Source organism: Centruroides vittatus, unplaced genomic scaffold (assembly GCF_030686945.1).
Source record: "Centruroides vittatus isolate TY-2023 unplaced genomic scaffold, ASM3068694v2 contig_361, whole genome shotgun sequence".
Taxonomy (NCBI): Eukaryota; Metazoa; Arthropoda; class Arachnida; order Scorpiones; family Buthidae; genus Centruroides; species Centruroides vittatus.
Window position 1 is genome coordinate 2250817 of NW_027122185.1, and position 18170 is coordinate 2268986.

General features: G+C 31.3%; 1 protein-coding gene across 1 annotated transcript in view; it reads left to right on the forward strand.

Moving 5' to 3' along the window:
- LOC136975022 (midasin) overlaps positions 1 to 18170 on the forward strand; it is a 234672-nt gene that overhangs the window by 72334 nt on the left and 144168 nt on the right. The window contains exons 34-39 of the mRNA XM_067270012.1: positions 1927 to 2135; positions 2421 to 2540; positions 2618 to 2815; positions 2896 to 3003; positions 5428 to 5535; positions 7336 to 7416. Of these exons, the coding sequence (XP_067126113.1) occupies positions 1927 to 2135; positions 2421 to 2540; positions 2618 to 2815; positions 2896 to 3003; positions 5428 to 5535; positions 7336 to 7416 (824 nt within the window). The remainder of the gene's footprint in view (positions 1 to 1926; positions 2136 to 2420; positions 2541 to 2617; positions 2816 to 2895; positions 3004 to 5427; positions 5536 to 7335; positions 7417 to 18170) is intronic.

Genomic DNA, 18170 nt, shown 5'->3' on the forward strand with positions numbered 1-18170 from the left:
AATGCACCATTTCAAGAATTTTCTGTAACTTAATCTTGTCTAAAATGGTCAAAAAATATTCTTGCATAAAATGAAACACTTGACTACTCAAGAAAACAATGCAGATTTCTATTATTATAATATGGTGTCAATAATTTTGTAATTTAGAGACTATGTAATGAAAACAAATGGAAGGATCTAAAATGTATATTGGTTGATTGATAAATAAGGTCTCCATTTCTATAGAATTAGTTTGAGAAGAGATAGAATAATGTGACTAGTTATAAAAAATACTGAAAATCTTTTTACTGAAAAATTATTATTTACAATGATATTTTTCTAAATATTCAATTCATTTTTAGATTCTGTGCATGGAAAAACTATGCAATAGGATGAAACTTTCTTTCATCCATTTCCACAGAGCAATTTAAACTTCAGTATCTTGTGGAAAATATTGACCTTTCAATATTATCTTTAATTCTGAAAACAACTAAAATCTTATAATACCAACTCTGGACTGTAAAGAGGATGCAGAATAACTTGTAACTTCAGGTTTTTCAGCTTTTCCACTATTTCCTTATAGTGTTTTCTTGTGTTATAGTGTTCTTCTTCTGCTCGTGCCTTCTCCTAGGGGAGGGAAGCCATCTGAAACACCCTGTCATTAGTGGTCTTGCTTGTCCACTTGATCTTCAACATTCTTCTGATTGCCCACATCTCAAAGGCCTCAATTTTCCTCTCCCTATCTTTTCGTAGTGTCCATGCCTCACATCCATAAAGTGAAATGGGCCAAATGTAGCATTTCAGCATTTTTAGTCTTAATTGTAGGTTTAGTTTCTTTTCATGTAGAATGTTTTTCATCTGGTTAAACTTGTCTTTAGCTTGTCCAATTCTGCTTTGGATTTCCTTTGATACATTATTGTCTGAATAGAATCTTTTCCCCAAATAACAGAAACTATCTACTTGTTCAAGGTTCTCCCCCATGCATTTCATTTTTATTGTGTGCTTATCTTTACTTATACACATTGTCTTAGTCTTCTTTGTATTTACTGTGAGTCCCATTTCTTCACTTTTTGATACTAGTTCATTTAACAGTGTTTGTAGTTCTTTTTCTGATGTAGCAAGAATGACTGTGTCATCTGCATATCTGAGATTGTTAATGCTTATTCCATTAATCTTTACACCTTCTGTTCTATCTTCCAGAGCCTCCCGCATTATGTACTCAGTATACACATTATATAGGATTGGTGAAAGTACACAGCCCTATCTAACCCCTCTTTTCACTTCAATCCATTCAGATTCTTCATTTCCCAATCTAACTTTTGTTTTCTGATTCCAATATGCATCTTTAATGATCTTAATTTCATTTTTGTCTAGACCTAGGTTACATAAGTATTTCAAGTAGTTTATCATGCCGTATCTTATCAAATGGTATTTCATAGTCCAGGAAGCACAAAAATGGGGACATTCATATCGATTGTTTTTTCAGCGGTTTGAGAGAGGACAAAGAGAGGTTATCATAGTTCAAGAAACAAAGACCATTCTTTCTCGTATTATTTTGATTATATCTTGTGAGTGCTTATGAGATTTTACAATAATTCACTGAAGAATGCTTCAATTTGCTGAAAATTTTATAATATGATTTGGATTTAATGAATTTAGAATATATTTTATTTTAATATTTAAATAATGAAATTTTTAAAAATTAGATGGTTAAACATTTTATTTGGATTTATATGTAAACATAAGCAGTTGTTTGATAAATAATAAAAGTTATAAAATTGCTCAAAATATTTGTGTATATTATATAAAAACAAAAATGTAAAAATTATAATATAATTTTATATGTTAATATATAAAATAATGAGAATTTTACATAGCAAAGCATATTTTAACTTTAAAAATTTTTTGTTTAATGTATAATAATTAAATATAATTTATTTTTTATAGGTCTGAAGACAGATTGTAACTTAGAAAAAAAATATACCTTATCATCTGAATCAACTAAATTGAATGCTATAAGATTACTTAGAGCAATGTATCTTCCAAAGCCAATTCTTTTAGAAGGAATTCCTGGAGTTGGAAAAACGTCTTTAGTTTGTGCATTAGCAAAAGCATCAGGACATCAATTGATTAGAATTAACCTTTCAGAGCAAACTGTAATTTTGACTTAAAACTAATTTTTTTTTATTACTATATTATTTCAAATGTAAGATTCGTCTATATTTTTTAAATGGAAATTTTTAAAGAAAAAACTGGGTGTGATAATTTAAAGATTTGATGTTAAGATTTAATTTAAGACATATCCGACTATAAGTACGGAAATATGCAAAAAAAAAAAAAAAGGTGCATTATATTTGAAGTAATAAAGTAATTTACATAAAATTATTATTTTGTTTCAGTTAAAAAATAAGTTAATATTTCAAAATTATAAACATTTACAGGATATATCAGACCTTTTTGGCTCTGATTTGCCTGTTGAAGGTAAATGTGGAATATTTGCATGGAGAGATGGCCCTTTATTACAGGCATTAAAATCTGGAAGCTGGATTTTATTAGATGAGGTATATAAAATTTTGGAATAATATTAATTGTTACTACAATTATAAAGTAAATTTTTAATATGATGAATTATTCACAGTTAAATTTAGCATCTCAGTCAGTTTTAGAGGGATTGAATGCTTGTTTGGATCATCGAGGAGAAGTATATATTCCAGAATTAGGAAGAAGTTTTAAAGTTCAGCAAGGAAGATCATGGATATTTGGTTGTCAGAATCCTTATAAACAAGGAGGAGCTCGTAAAGGACTTCCTAGATCTTTCTTGAATCGATTTACACAGGTATATAATTTATAACTAAACTTTTGTGTGAAAAGCTTAATTATCAAATATGAACAATTTTAGTAACTTAGGTAACTTAGATATACATACAGCCAATGAATTCGTCTGATTTATTTTTTATAAGTCATACCATGTTTCCAACAGTTCCTCATTATAGTCTTTTAAATATGATTAATTTTAATGAAAAAGTAAGTGAATTAAAAAAACATTTTTATGATTGAAATCAAATTATTAGATTTTAAAGTTTTACAAAAAATATTTATAATAAAGTGAAATATTTATAATAATTGAACAATTGACCTACAAAGAGTTAAAAATAAAATTTATACCTTTGCATAGAAATAATGATTATGAAAAAATAAAAGTTTAATGTCAACATTAATTCATAAATAACATACTGAATTACTGGATGTTCACTGTGTAATTAATCCAGTAAGTAACACCAATTTATTAATTGAACAAATGTTTTTGATCTTGTATAAAGGTCATCTTCAGATTAGAACAAAAAAGCAATAGTTTAAAAGATAGAAAATGATGAAACAAAAATTGTTCTGATCTGAGGATGACTTTTACACAAGGTCAAAAACATTTCTTCAATTAATTTTCAACATTAATTCTTTTCTATATAGTCTTCATATACAGCAATGCTTCTCTCATCTATATTTGTTATATGCTATTGTGGTAAGACTTTTTAACGAGATTGGAAACCATTCTCCGACCTCTGAAGTCGTGTATCTCTTTTTCACTATTGATTTACTGGCCATATAATGAAACAATTTATATGTAAAGATGCTGCATGATAATTATTTTTATTAATTATTTTCTTGTATAATGTTCAACATTAATTAATTCTTAACTACTGTAAAATTCCAGTTATTTTAGGGGTTATCATATTAAGAGACTTGAGACCATTATTTTATTTTAACATCATTTAATTTTGACTATATATTGGAGTTAAATAATATATATTGTAATGGATAGTGTTAAAATAATTTTTATAGAAATTTCCATCATTTTTTCCATAAAATATTTTATTAATTTATGAGTAACAATATTACATTCATTATTTTGTCTAAAGATTTTTAATATAAATTTAATTTTAAAAAATTGGATTACTTTCAAATGCTTTATAGCTATTTTTATGTAATATACATTTTTTTTATAGATTCTTATACAGTTTCTGTTTATATCAAAGCTGTATCAAAATTTAAATGTTTTAAAAATAGTTTGATAGTATTGATGGTTTAAATCAAATTATGCATTGTGTTAAAATTTAAAAAATGAATACTCAGATTTTTCATTAAATTAAAGCTTATAAAATATTCAGTAAATTTTCCAAATACAGTAGAGAGTCTAATATTATTGTTAATTGTCTACTTGGACTTTACTTATTAATAGGACTTTATACTGGTGTTTAAAGATTGGTACAGTAATGAGTTAGTTCAGGAGAGAACAAAATTTCCTTATTATATCACTTGTAGTAATAATTTCAGAAATTATTACTACAGGTGATATAATAAAGAAATTTTGTTCTCTCCTGAACTAACTCATTACTGTACCAATCTTTAAACACCAGTATAAAGTCTTATTAATAAGTAAAGTCCAAGTAGACAATTAACAATAATATTAGAATTTAAGGACAGTAAGCTTTTACAATTACAGTAGAGAGTCATTTATCTGAATCAATTGGAGACTGCGGTTGTTCGGATAAGTGATTTGTTCGGATAACCGATTATGTACGAAAAAATATATTAACCTATCCGATGTTGAAATATTTCTCTGTTGCGTGTCGCTTCATGTTGAATTTTTCTCTGTTGAGTGTGGCTTCGTGTTGAATTTTCGTCGATTTTAAGCCTAATGAAAATTTTTACAATAATAATCGAGGCTATTGTATCATTAAAAATTATTTTTTTATTTTGTACAAACAAAATAAATATATTGAAAAATATAAAAACATAAAAATTATACTTTAGAAGTAAATCTAGTATCAAAAAAGTTTGATTCAGCACGACACAGTCCGACTGGAAAGCGTTCGGATAAATGATTCTCTACTGTAATTAAATGACAGTATGAAGTAGTTTATTTAAATATAATCTGTTATTGTTGTTTGTTTAATTATATATATTTTTATATTAGGTATACATAAAGCCAATGAATTCGTCCGATTTATTTTTTATAAGTCATACCATGTTTCCAACAATTCCTCATTATAGTCTTTTAAATATGATTAATTTTAATGAAAAAGTAAGTGAATTAAAAAACATTTTTATGATTGTAATCAAATTATTAGATTTTAAAGTGCTACAAAAAATAATGATTTTTATCATAAATTTAATAAAATTTAAATGTTTTCTTCAAGTATAATTGAAAAGATTTAACTTTAATATAAATTATTTCCTTTAATAGATTTTAAACAAAATTTGTTTTAGAATATACACAAATATAAAATTTGTGCACTTTCTCAGGATTAATTTTGAAATTATTAAAATCACAATTATAAAATACTTGAATTTTTTAACGTGTTTTAATTATAAATACTATACTATTGTAATATTGAAATTTTTTTATTATTATATTGTTATAATATAATTAAAAAATGAAATATTTTATAGATTGTGGAAGAAATACAAATTCAGAAATTATGGGGCGAGAAAGGGCCTTCTTGGGAATTTAATTTAAGAGATATCTTACGATGGTGTGAAGTGCTTTTATTTAATCAGGTAATTGTTCTAAATTTTTTAAAATCTATGATGTTATAGTTGTCATTTTTTTTATTACCATTTACAATATAATTTAGCAATTATAAATATTACTGTTATTGTTATTTCTGGTTATCAAGAATTTCATTAACGTGATTGTATTAATTTATTATGTTATAGCAAGATTCAAGCTAAATTAATTATTTTCTATACATTTATGTAATAGAATATTTTTCTTTAGTTCATCTTTTTATTACTACGAATAAAGTCATAACTTAAAACTTCTGTAATTATGGTAATTCTTACAATAAAAATAAATAAATAAAATTTAAAAATATTTGTGAAATAAATTTATTTTTATAAGAAACTAAAACTAAATAATAGTGTAGCATAAAAGTCTGCATATTGTTTATTCATTGATATTATGTAATGTTGAAAATTTGATGTGATATTATGAAAATTTACACTAAGTTTAGATATTTTTTCAAATTCCATCCTATTTCTAGTGGTGAAAAGAAATTTATTATACAGAAAATCCTTGTTAATTCAAACTCAGATAGTTTGAAATCCAGTTAATTTGTAACCATACTATTTGTCCCAGCTGGGGATATGGAGATTTACTTGTTAAGGAATTCAATTAATTTGAAATTTGAAGTGAAAATATTGTCTGAACTGTGATATGCATATGTCAAATCATTTGTTTAGATTGAAATGACTTTATACTATAAGAGAACAATAGACCAAGAACAACTCTAATCTGGTAAACATGTAATCAGTGCTTGTTGCTAGATTATCCTGACAGGTTAACTGATTTTCATGAATGTTAAATGTTTCTGTGTGTTGATGTATTTGATCAGCAACCTGTTGTTTTTGTGGGATAAGGTTGTTGTGTATAATTGTTTTTTTTTTTATCAACAACTCTTTGTTCGGTCACAGTGAGGTGAGGATATTGTTGTGTGAATCTATGGTGTAGTTGTTGTCTGTATGCTGTCATGTTTGTTTCGAGTTTTGTGATGGTGTAGTAAGTACAGATGATAAACTCATTCATTTCTATTGTCCATTTCATTAGTTGTCGTGGTTTTCCAGCCTTTGTGGTCTGTGGATGCATTGCCACAGAAACACCAAGGCTAGGTTGGTTCCTCACATTTGTTGGAAAGTATTGCATTAGCCATGCTTGGGCCGATGCTGCTTTCACCACTGGCAACCAAGGGAGACTGTGGTCTATTTTTCGAACGTGAGTTTTTGCCTAACCCACGAACATGGACCTTGTTAACCCAGGCGACGTCTGAGCTGGTATCATATTTAGATCTTGTTACTACCATGATAAATATCTCCACAGAATGTGGGTGTGGTCACTCTTAGCTTCATTTCTCCCCATAGACCTTACTGGTGTGAGTGTCCTTACCAGGAACTTGTGCTCCAGCCTGCATTACTCTGTGGTTTAGTAAAATTACTGGGCTCTCCCGCCACAACCATGTGGTGACTGTGGGAGAGATATTATTATTATTATTAAATTAATTAACAAAAATACCTTTCTGTATACATAGCCATATTCTGTTTGCTCAATAAATTACAACAGATGCAATATTCAGCATATTTTATAAAAATATGTAAATCTCGGATACTTTAAGGTTATGTTTATTTTGTCCCTTTAATTTCAAACTAATGAGGATTTCCTGTAGTATGATTATGAAATTTTTAAGGTGTCTCATTAATATATAAAAATTTCTTATTTTAATATTTGTATATGCAATTAGATTATTTTTAAATTTAGATATTGCTATAAACTATATGAGATATTATTATCATTATTTTTTACAGGATAAAAATGATATAAATCCTGGAGAATATGTTGATCTTATTTATGGTGACCGGATGAGAACTCTGTCTGATAAGAAAAAGGTATTGTGCTGCTTCCTTTAATATAGATACATCAGAATTATATTAATTACATATTCAAAGCAAAATAAAAGTATTTTTGGTTACTTCATGTTTAGAAGAACTGTTGTGAAAATGTGAACAAAACATTTTCTACTTTGTTATCAGTAATAAATATATTAAAGATGTTTGGTTTTTGCAATAGTAAATGTTATATGTTAGTGATATGTATAAAATCTATTCTCAGTAATTTAGGTAATTAACTGTAAAGTATTGGCCTTTTATCAGAGGGAACAAAAGAAACACAATCTTGTCAATTGGACCTACTGCGGTCAGGTAAAATACCACTTGTAAGGTGTTAACTTGTAAACAGAGGGAAAACAAAGGAAGTGCCAACTTTGTCAATTGAACCCACCTGTGGTCAGATGATAGGCCGCTTGCCATATAAAAAAAAAAAATTACTAAACATAAACAAGTGGCGGACATTAATGTAAGCTCCATTCTTGTCGGATAACAGTGGACCTGAGTGTAAGCTGTTCACAAAAGAACGGTTTATGATTGGTCGGAAGTTTTCCATCCAGAAAACCCTTAAATAGTGGAGTGAACAGGAGAGGGAGGAGAGGAGGGCAAGAGACTGATAATACAGTAGCCTCTGGCACTTGAAAAGCCTGTTGAGCATAGAGAGAGTGAACTCCTCTGATAACGGGTAAGTGCGGAGACTGGATAGACTGTATAGTTGAGCCAACTCTATAAGCCGACTGAGCCCTCTACAGAGTGTAATGTCCAATAGTTCCCAAAGGTCAACCTGTGTGGAGGTGTGCTTCCATCGAACCTAAATCTACTACATCGAATCGTGATACACACGGAAACCAACTCAACTAGACAGAGTTTGGGAAACAACATTACAACATTTTTCTTTTACCCCTCAATAAGTAATATGTTTGATATTAGTTTTTGTCTAAGCAGATCTAAACAATCTGTTTTCTTTTATATTAAAGAAATTTGATTGACAAAAATGTCAAAATACAGTATAACTTTTGAATAGCAGACACTATTGGGACCAAGAGGTCTATTCGCTGTTTAGAGGTGTTTGCTATTAGGTGGTATGTACTAATGGCTGTACCTCCTGGTAATATGGTCATCATATAATGACGAATACGATGGATTATGAAAACATCAAATTTGCATTAAGAATGTGAAAATATCAAAAAGTATACATAGCATATATAATTAAAATATGTATACAGAATGTCGTTCTCTACTGATGAAAACTGGATATGTATAAACTGTAAAATAACATTCCAATATTCAGAATGCAAATTGAGCAATGGTGTATTACAAAACTAAGAAGAAAAATATTTAAAAATAAATAATTAGTGTGAAATTTCATGCCTGCAGTTTACAGTAAATTTATAAGTAAAATTATTTTACATCAATACTTCAAGGAGGAAAAGAATGTATCATATGCATGGCAAGCATTTTATGATGGCACATTGTCAAGTATGATGTGATGTGATACTGTACTTGACTGCCCCTTTTAATGAATGTCTTTATATACAATCTAATTTGTGTATGATAAACATAACTTTTGAACAGTGGCATTGTATTAATTGGTATTAATTGGTTAAAATTCATTCTTTTGTGTATTATGTCGTTGTATTGTCCACACTGAATCACATTATCACTAAACAGAAAAATGGTTGTTAAATATTGATGTAAAATAATTTTACTTATATGTTTACTGAAACCTTCAGGTGTGAAATTTTACATTAATTATTTATTTTTAAATATTTTTCTTCTTAGTTTTGTAATATGTCATTGAGTGATTTGCATTCAGAATATTTGAATGTTAATTGACTTGATAATTGACTTGATAAAGAGATTAGTATTGGATATTTTTTTTATTTAGGGTAAAGTTTAAGAGAGCTGTTGTCTTACTGACAAACTTAGCCCTTAAGGAAATGAAAGGAATGAAGAATAAAAGTCATAGAGTAGGGGAAGGATAGAAGGTGAAGTCAGGGGGATCACATGAGTCGCCTAAACCAGGCATTATAAAAAAAAACACATAAACAAAATGACAATACAAAAACATATAAAAATTTACATTTGTGGCTACTTTGCCAACAATGCAATTATGAAAGTAAACATTTAAACAATTTGATAGTATTTACATTATTTACACAATATCAATTCTGTTGTATTGATCCAGATGCTATTCCGACTGTCTGCCAGTCTCATCTTGAGATGTCAGTGTCAATCCATTGTTCATTGGGTTATCTTCTTGTTGAGTTTCGTTCCTTCTTTCCTTTGTTGACAATAGCTTTCTGGTTGCTTTAATGAAGTTGCAAAAATGTCCATATAGGGTTCTGTTTTGAATCAATTCATTCTCTTTTGGTGGCCAGTTAAATCCAGCTATAACACACTGTGTTTGGAATTTCTCTTGTTGGTTGTCATACCTACTACATTCATAGAGATAGTGAGAGACATCTCATCTGTTTTGTTGGTATCAGTGTCGCACTTATTATTGTTTTTTTGCCGAAGCAGAAAAGATATGCATTGAAATTTCCATGTCCTAGCAGACACTGTGTGAGCTCATAGTTGGGTCTCAGATGGCTGTATATCTGTCTGTTGTTGGTTGTTGGTATGAATCTGTAGAGTTCTCCCAGTTGTGGAGTGTTCCCACTCCTCTTGTCATTGATGTTCGACTATTTCCTTGATTTTGTTCTTGACAATAGTGAGTGGTATTCTTTTATATGTTGTTGGGAGATTTTTTATTGTGGCCCTCTTTGCCAACTTATTTGCCATCTCATTCCCCTCGTTTCCAAGGATCCACTGGAATTTTATTATTTTATTTTTGCTTAATTTCTGGGCCAATTCAATAAGTTTCTTGGCCAGTTGTGACCTTCTGTTTTGATTTTTCAGTCTGTGGATTATGACTCTGCTATCTGTGTATACCTTTATTGGTTCCTTAAAACTCTGGGGGTTTATTGTCTATGTGCTGCAAAGCCTTGAAGATTGCCCAGAGCTCTGCTTGAGTAATCGTGCAATACTTAGCCATTTTTAAACTCACCTGGTATGTTTTAAAATTTTTTTGGTTGTATATGACTATTTCAGCTCCAGAGCCTTCTGCATTCTTTGATCCATCTGTAAAAATTTTCCATTGTTCTCCCTGATTGTTATGTATTTGATCTATGTCTGCTTTCTAACTGTTCTCTTCCGCTGGATGTCTAATTGTGTCCATGTTTTTCGTTGCTTTTTCTAGTTGGTTAACCTTTATTTCTTGAATGAGTTCACCGTCTGATGGTAATTTTCCCTTTTTGATTTTGTCTTCTATTTCTTTGTTGTTTAATCTGTTAATGTCTTCCTTTATTAGGGATCATTCTCACACAAGTTGTTTGGCTCTGAAGTCTATTGGTAAGATATTTGCTAGAACCAGCAGTCCATCAGTTGGGGCCGTTCTGTAAGCCTTGCAAATGTTTATCATGAATTTCTTTTGTATTGATTGTAGTTTTCTTTTCGTTTCAACTTTGTTTGCTGGTTCACCCCACACCTGTATACCATATAGGATTGCAGGCTCAATCACTGCTCTGTATATCAATCTTGCTGACCAGTGGTTCAAGCCCCAGACCTTTCTAGAAATTTGCATGAGTGTGTTGCTTTTCTCAAGCATTCTTTGGTGGATTTTATTTATGTGTTCTTTCCAGCTGAGTGCCCTGTCAAAAATGATACCCAGGTATCTCATCTTGTTCACATTTTTGATTTTGTTTCCATTGATATATATGCCAATTTTTTTTTAAGTTGTCCTCTTCCTAATTTTTTTGAACACACCAGGATCTCACATTTTTTATAATTTATTTCCAGTTTATGTGTTTGACTCCACTTGTTTATCTTCTCCAGGGCTGTGTTTCCTTCCTCTGCTAGCCTGTTGCAATTCTTATTCACTATCATTAGAACAACATCATCCACAAATGCCTGTATCTTTGCTCTTGCTGTTTAGTTGTACTCTTCTAACAGGCTGTCAAATGCCAGGTTCCAGAGGCCTGGTCCACTTCTCAAGCCCTGCAGGCATCTTCTGGTAACCTGCTTTACAATGTTGATGTTATTAGAGAAGTAGCCTGCTTTTCTGTTAGGTAAATTCCTAAGTGTTTCCTGCATGTTTGCAGGACATTCTGTCTCGTTAAGTTGTTTAAATACGGTCAGCCACCACAGATAGTCAAATGCTTTTCTAAAATCAACGGAAATTATCATTGCGTGTTCTTCCTTCTCCCATGCATTTGTTATAAAGTGTTTTACGGTTTGGATTGTTGACTGCCCTAAAGCCAAACTGCTGTTCGTTAAGTTTGTCATTTTTCTGGAGATGGTGGTAAATTTTATTTATTATTAGCGTATCCAAAATTTTTCCCAGTACTGGTAGTAAACTGATGGGTCTGAATTGCTCAGGACTGTTTGCATTTCTTGTTTTTGGAATAAATTTAACATTTGCTATCTTCAGTTGTCAGGGAAGTAGCCTATTTTGAGACATTCATTATAAAGAAGGACAATGGCAATTGGGAGAACTTTTCTGTATGCAGTCTTTACCATTTCTGCTGAAATTCCATCCGATCCTGGTGATTTATTATTCCTTAATGTGTATATAGCCTTCCGGATTTCTCTAAAGGAGAAGGGAATGTGATTTGTATGGGTTTGACAGCTATTGTGATCGACTCTGATTTTCCCGTGAATGTCTGTGTCAGTATCTGGGTTGTCACTGGGGAAGTGGTAGTCTAAAATTGTCTCTACATTCTGAGTAATATCAAAGTTGTTTTGATGAAAATTCTTGTTGGTTATGTCTAGTACATGCATTTTCTTTCTTCCCCAGAATGCCACTTGGAAGGGAACATCCCAGGGGTCTTTTGTATGACTCTTTCCACAAAACTACCGCCAAATCTTAGATTGTGTCTTGTTTATTTGTCTTTTAAATCTCTTTAATGCTTATCTATATTCATTCTTTAGTTGTTGCTGTTTCTTACCATTTTTCTCCTTAGTCTTCAGACTTGTTTCTTCTGTGTCTCTAAGTCATTGGTCCACCAGGCTGCTTTCTTGGTGTTGGTAAGTTTTATTTTGGTTGATTGTATCTCAGCTGTTTGTAGTGCTTTGGTGATATGTGTCACATAATAGTCAATGTCTATACTTGTGTTTATCTGTTGGAATTGAAATGGTCTCCACTTGCTGGCAAATGTTTCTTTAAAAAGATCCCAGTTTGTTGTTCTTTGTGGTTTTTTCTCAGTGGTCTTTGTGCCAATATGAAAGTTGTTTATTTCAGTTAGGAGATAGCGGTGGTCACTTCCTGAGGGCAGCAGGAGAGTTTCACAATTTTGTATTTTATGCTTCAGTTCCTCTGTGGTGAAAACTAATTGTTCCAGCCTTTAGCATAGGCAGTGAAAAAGATAGGAATAGGGGTCATATTGACAGAAATCAGCTTGTGTTCGTCCATGATATCAGAGATCATTCTTCCTCTTCTATCCTCTCAGGGTGGAACCAAATATGCGATTTAGCATTTATATCCCCCATTATTATTATATTGTTGTTGTCAATTTTCTTTATAATTTCCTCTAGTTCACTGACACAGGTGTCATTGTCTACCTCTGGGAAGAGATAAGTGTTTATTATGTAAATCTGTGGTTTTTGATATATGACTGCAGTAGTAAATTTTTTGTTAGATAATTGTGGAATCATTGCAAGTTTGATGTTCTCATTTTTAATTATTATTGGTATTTACTTTATCCAATTTTCTGCACATATTAATTTTCATCTTTTGATTATAATCTTGGTCTTCAATACTATTTTTTCCTTTATTAATATTACTGCTTATATCCTTCTCAATTGATAACGTGAGTTGTACTGGAAAATGATCTGAGGTATCCAATGACATTTATAGGTTATATACTATAGTTAAAATAAATATTTGATGGCATCATGTCAATGGTTAATTAGCCTTATACAGTAGAGCATCGATTATCCGACCTCCGATTAATCGACTTATTGGTTAACCGACCGCGTTCTAGTCGGCAAATTCAAATGTCCGCTAGTGATGTGGCGCTACAATATTTGGTTATGTCTTGGCTACTTTTATATTATTTTTGTTAAATTTTTGCATATTTTAGCTGGCAGCACTAGCTCGACCATGAAGGGAGGCTAGTATTTAAACCAGGCCTAATACACTATACTAATAATGTATTTTTTCATACTTTTCGGTTATCCGACTTTTCAGTTATCCAAACAACCCCAGTCCCCAATTGAGTCGGATAATCGATGCTCTACTGTAGTTAATTATTGAATTGGATAGACATACAAGGCTAAAAAACATATAAAATTGTAGACTATGTAAAGTTAAGAAATTGTATAATTAACCCCCTTGTAACAGGCTATTGCCTATTACGTTAATAAACTTCGATGATGATTTTTAATTATTATACCACTTTTGAGTCTTGTTTTATTTTGGGTCTGTAAAATTCACCAATTTTCAAATCGCACTACGTTCTTAGTATTACATTGAAAACGTTATTCAGTTTTTGTACTGGAGAATTAAGGTATTAAAGGAGTCATTTTATAGCATATACAGAATACTATATATCTTTCCAGCTGTAAAAATCTTGTTTTAATTGAATTCTAACTAACAAACAGATTGGACAGGTTACTTTAAATGGAACATAAAAATTATGACAAAATGTAAACATTGATTAATTATGAATTTCCACAACAATACCTTATCTCACTGAGAATTATTTATTAAATTTGACAAACATTTTCTACCTGTTCTACAGGCCATCTTCTGAATTAAGAAGCATCTAGCTGAGTATTAATTATTAACTCATCAAAATTGATGTGGGCAAAAGTAATGAAAAAGAATGAAACTATTATTATGAACAGCAGAATGGACAAAATCGGTTTAGGTGGTGAGAACTTGAATGTCGAGTTTACAAAGGCAATTTTCTATCACTTCAAGGGGTGGGTAATGTATTTGGTATTCTTGCATTTATAACTTCATTTATGATTTAAGCGACTAATAAAAATGAATATAGTGACTTGCCTGCTTTGTACTTATCAAGTAGGTGTAATTTTTCAAATGATTTTGCTTTTTTCAATAACTGATATATTAAAAATTACACTTTAGCCAACACAAAGCTTTAGGATCATTAATAACATCATAAATATGAGAAAACAAAATATCTTTCTATACAAACGAAACTAACACATGCAATTTCCAGCAAATAACTGTAAAGTTCTAACATAAGTGAGATGTAGTTGTCTTAGTCTTTGGGGTTTCCTTGAGGACATTGCAACAGAATTCTGTAACATATTGGGATTATCTTGCCTTTGGTCGTCTTTCGTTTCTGTAAATGCATTTTTTTGGCTAATCATTTTGCTTTGTGGTGTGTGAAATCTTTTGGATTTTCAGTGAGTCTGACTTCTAACTCAAAGCGTGTTGTAAGTTTCCAAACACTTTATCCTTTCACAAGAAGATACGAGTTTTGTTTTAGAACTGATGCTATTGTAATCATTTATAATTCAGTTTTGGTATATCCAACAATTGTTATTTTTACTCTTACACATGTACTGTACATCTAATGCATGGATTGCAGTATACAATAATAATAAAAGTATATGAATGCACAATTTAATTGATACTATAGTTGTTCCAAATGATATCCTGATTTTATTCATTCATAAACTTTTATTGTTATTGTGCTGCAAATTAGCACATGGTCAATTCATTTGTTTACTTGTTGTCAGATAATTCATTATTTTTAAAATCTAACCTTAATTATCTTAAACTATTTACAGCTACTATTTATATAGTAATAAAAATCAATGAAATTAAAGTTTAATTAAACTGTGATTTAATTAAAATGAACACAAAGTCCATTGAAAAAGGTCTCCTTTTATTTACTTTTATGTTCTGGAATACATTCCATGACAACCTGATCCTTCAAACCTTCTGGGCTAGTTTATTTTTTATTAAATTATCATCTGGAATTTTAAAAATGGAAATATTTTATAAAAATTCATTGCAAGAATAATACTGATGGTCAGTATTACTCTTAATAAAGTTATTAAGAGTATATAATAAAGAATAATAAAGTTATTATTCAATTATTTTCTTTCCAATATTACCATTACTTCATATTGTCTCTATAAATATTTTAAAATCAAACTCATTTTCACTTTTAATCTTTTGAAAATCTTCACAAGTTTCTTTTTTCCATTTTTAATGAATGAAAAAATTATGTAATGACTTTCAGTCATGATTTTACACATAATATTGTCAGAAAAATGCTTATATAGTTGTAATGTAGCTGCCAAAATGGTGTAAAGTACTATTTTTTTTTTTTAGTATCTTAGGAAACCGACTATAATTACGGTCGGTGAAACTTCCGTTAACCTAACGGGTACTTTACGCGGATTCGAGATTAGTTTGCCAGGCCTGGGCTTTTAAGCGTGCACCGAAAAATTAGTAATAATAACGATAAATATCAAGTCAGATCAAAAGTTCAAATATATTTAATTAGCAACTAGAATGTACTACGTACAAATATCAATAATCCAAACCAAATTTATTAACGAAAATCAACAAGTCAACCCGACAATAAACTTAGCTTAACTTAATAGTAATTTCCCTTTGAAATTCAACAAATCAAATACTTAGCAACTATGAACAAAATCTCTTACTAATTAAACGTCTATCCGTCACCTCACTATACGAAGAAACTATTTCCTCAATACTTTCGATATCGTCAAATCGTCAATCGAACTCCTCTTTAGCACCTTGGATCGTCCAATTATCAATCTGGACTTCTATCAGAAAATACTTCGCTTTCGAATTAACCTCGCTCTCACAGTCGCCTCGATTTGGAGATCACCTCGGTTTGGAAATCACCTCTCCTTCTTCGGTTAACGTACGGGTTTTATACTGTGAGGTGACGTCACACTTGAGCTGGGTTACTCCTCTTATTTACATACTTAGTTGCTAACATTAACTTTGTTCTGGCAGCTTTAAGTTTCCGACAAAGCTTATAAACCGTTTACAAAATATTTATCATAATTTTCTGGGATGTTTAAGACGGTTTATCAAGTATTTCTCTACTAGTGATTGTGGGGACTCCCCCCCATTTTTTTTCTGCGGACTGTTACTTCCGCTGGGCAGCGCAAGTGCGCAAGATGTTTCCTATGGTGCTTATTTCTCCGTGAGTTGTTTTTTTCTTCATTTTTCATTACTAACAAGAGAGTGGTGGGGAACCTTCATCCTAAATAAACATAAACCCCAAACAAAAGATAATAAAACAGAAATAATAATAAAATAAAAATAACGTTCGGACTCAGTTCCTTACAATGGTACCAGCAGACTTGTGATATACACTACCCTACAATAATGGATTGGACACCAGTGGATTTAATAAAATCCGACTGCATGTCAGATTTTATCCAAATTCAGTGCTTGCACGTGATCTGATAAGGTTAAATACGATACACAAAGTGGTAACATTGTTAGTTCTGTGTAAAATTCTGACAATATGTTGAAACGAAAGGAATTTAGTGACTTTGAAAGAGGTGTTATAGTTGGTTGTCACATTAGTGGAAAGTCTATTCATGCAATTGCAATAGAATTATGACAGCCATGGTCAACTGCTAGTGATGTTGTGAAGAAGTGGAAGACTACAGGAGTTGGGACACAAACTGCACACATTGGTCATCCCTGTAAACTGACTGAACAAGATCAGCGTGTCCTGAAGCATGAGGTTTGTAAGAACCGTAAGAAAACACTCCAAATCATCAACAGTGAGTTTCAATAGGCAGCAGGGGTTACGGTGCACTCCAATACTTTGTGGAAAGAACTGTACGCCCTCAATATCCACGGATGTGATGTGTTGTTGCACACAAACCAAACATCACACCATTCAACAAAGCTAGCAGATTCGCTTGGTGTTTGCAACGTTGCAACTGGTCTGTTGACTACTGGAAAACTGTTTTATGGAGCAACAAGTCATGCTACACTCTCCATAAAACAGTTTTTGGGTTTGGAGAATGCCAGGCAAACATCTGTTACCTGAGTGCATCATTCCAACTGTCAGGTTTGGTTTTGGTGGTGTTCTTGTTTGGGAGTGTTTTTTGTGGTATGGTCTGGGACATTTGCATGTTGCTTCTGGTAAATTGAACACCTAGGCCTACATGAACATTTTGGACAATCAGGTTCGTCCTATGCTCTGGCAATTTTATGGAATGGATGAATGTTACTTCCAAGATGACAATGCTCCATGTCATTTTGCAGCCTCTGTCAAGCAGTGGTATCAAGATACGGATGTCAACCATCTTCCCTGGCCTGCTCAGAGTCACAACCTAAACCCAATAGAACATTTGTGGGACGAGCGATGCTTACAGACCAGGTAACCATGTTCGAAATCTACAGCTGAGCTGGCGATATTCTTGAGGCACGAATGGACACAAATGTCCATAGCTGTATATCAAAACCTTGTTGAAAGTATGCCCAGAAGGGTTGCTAGTGTAATTGCAGCACATGGGGGACCCTGCCCCTATTAAAGCATGTATTCTTTATCTTATGCCATCACATCTTGCTGTCCGGTCCATTTCTATAGGGTAGGTAGTATACTAGCAATGGTGCTATAATGATGCTAATTTTCAATTTAAAATGTAGTGCTCCAGTATTCTTGGTGTTGTAATATACACTATGCATGCTGCTTTAGTGGCCACAACGGACTTGTAGTGTATACTATTGATATCAG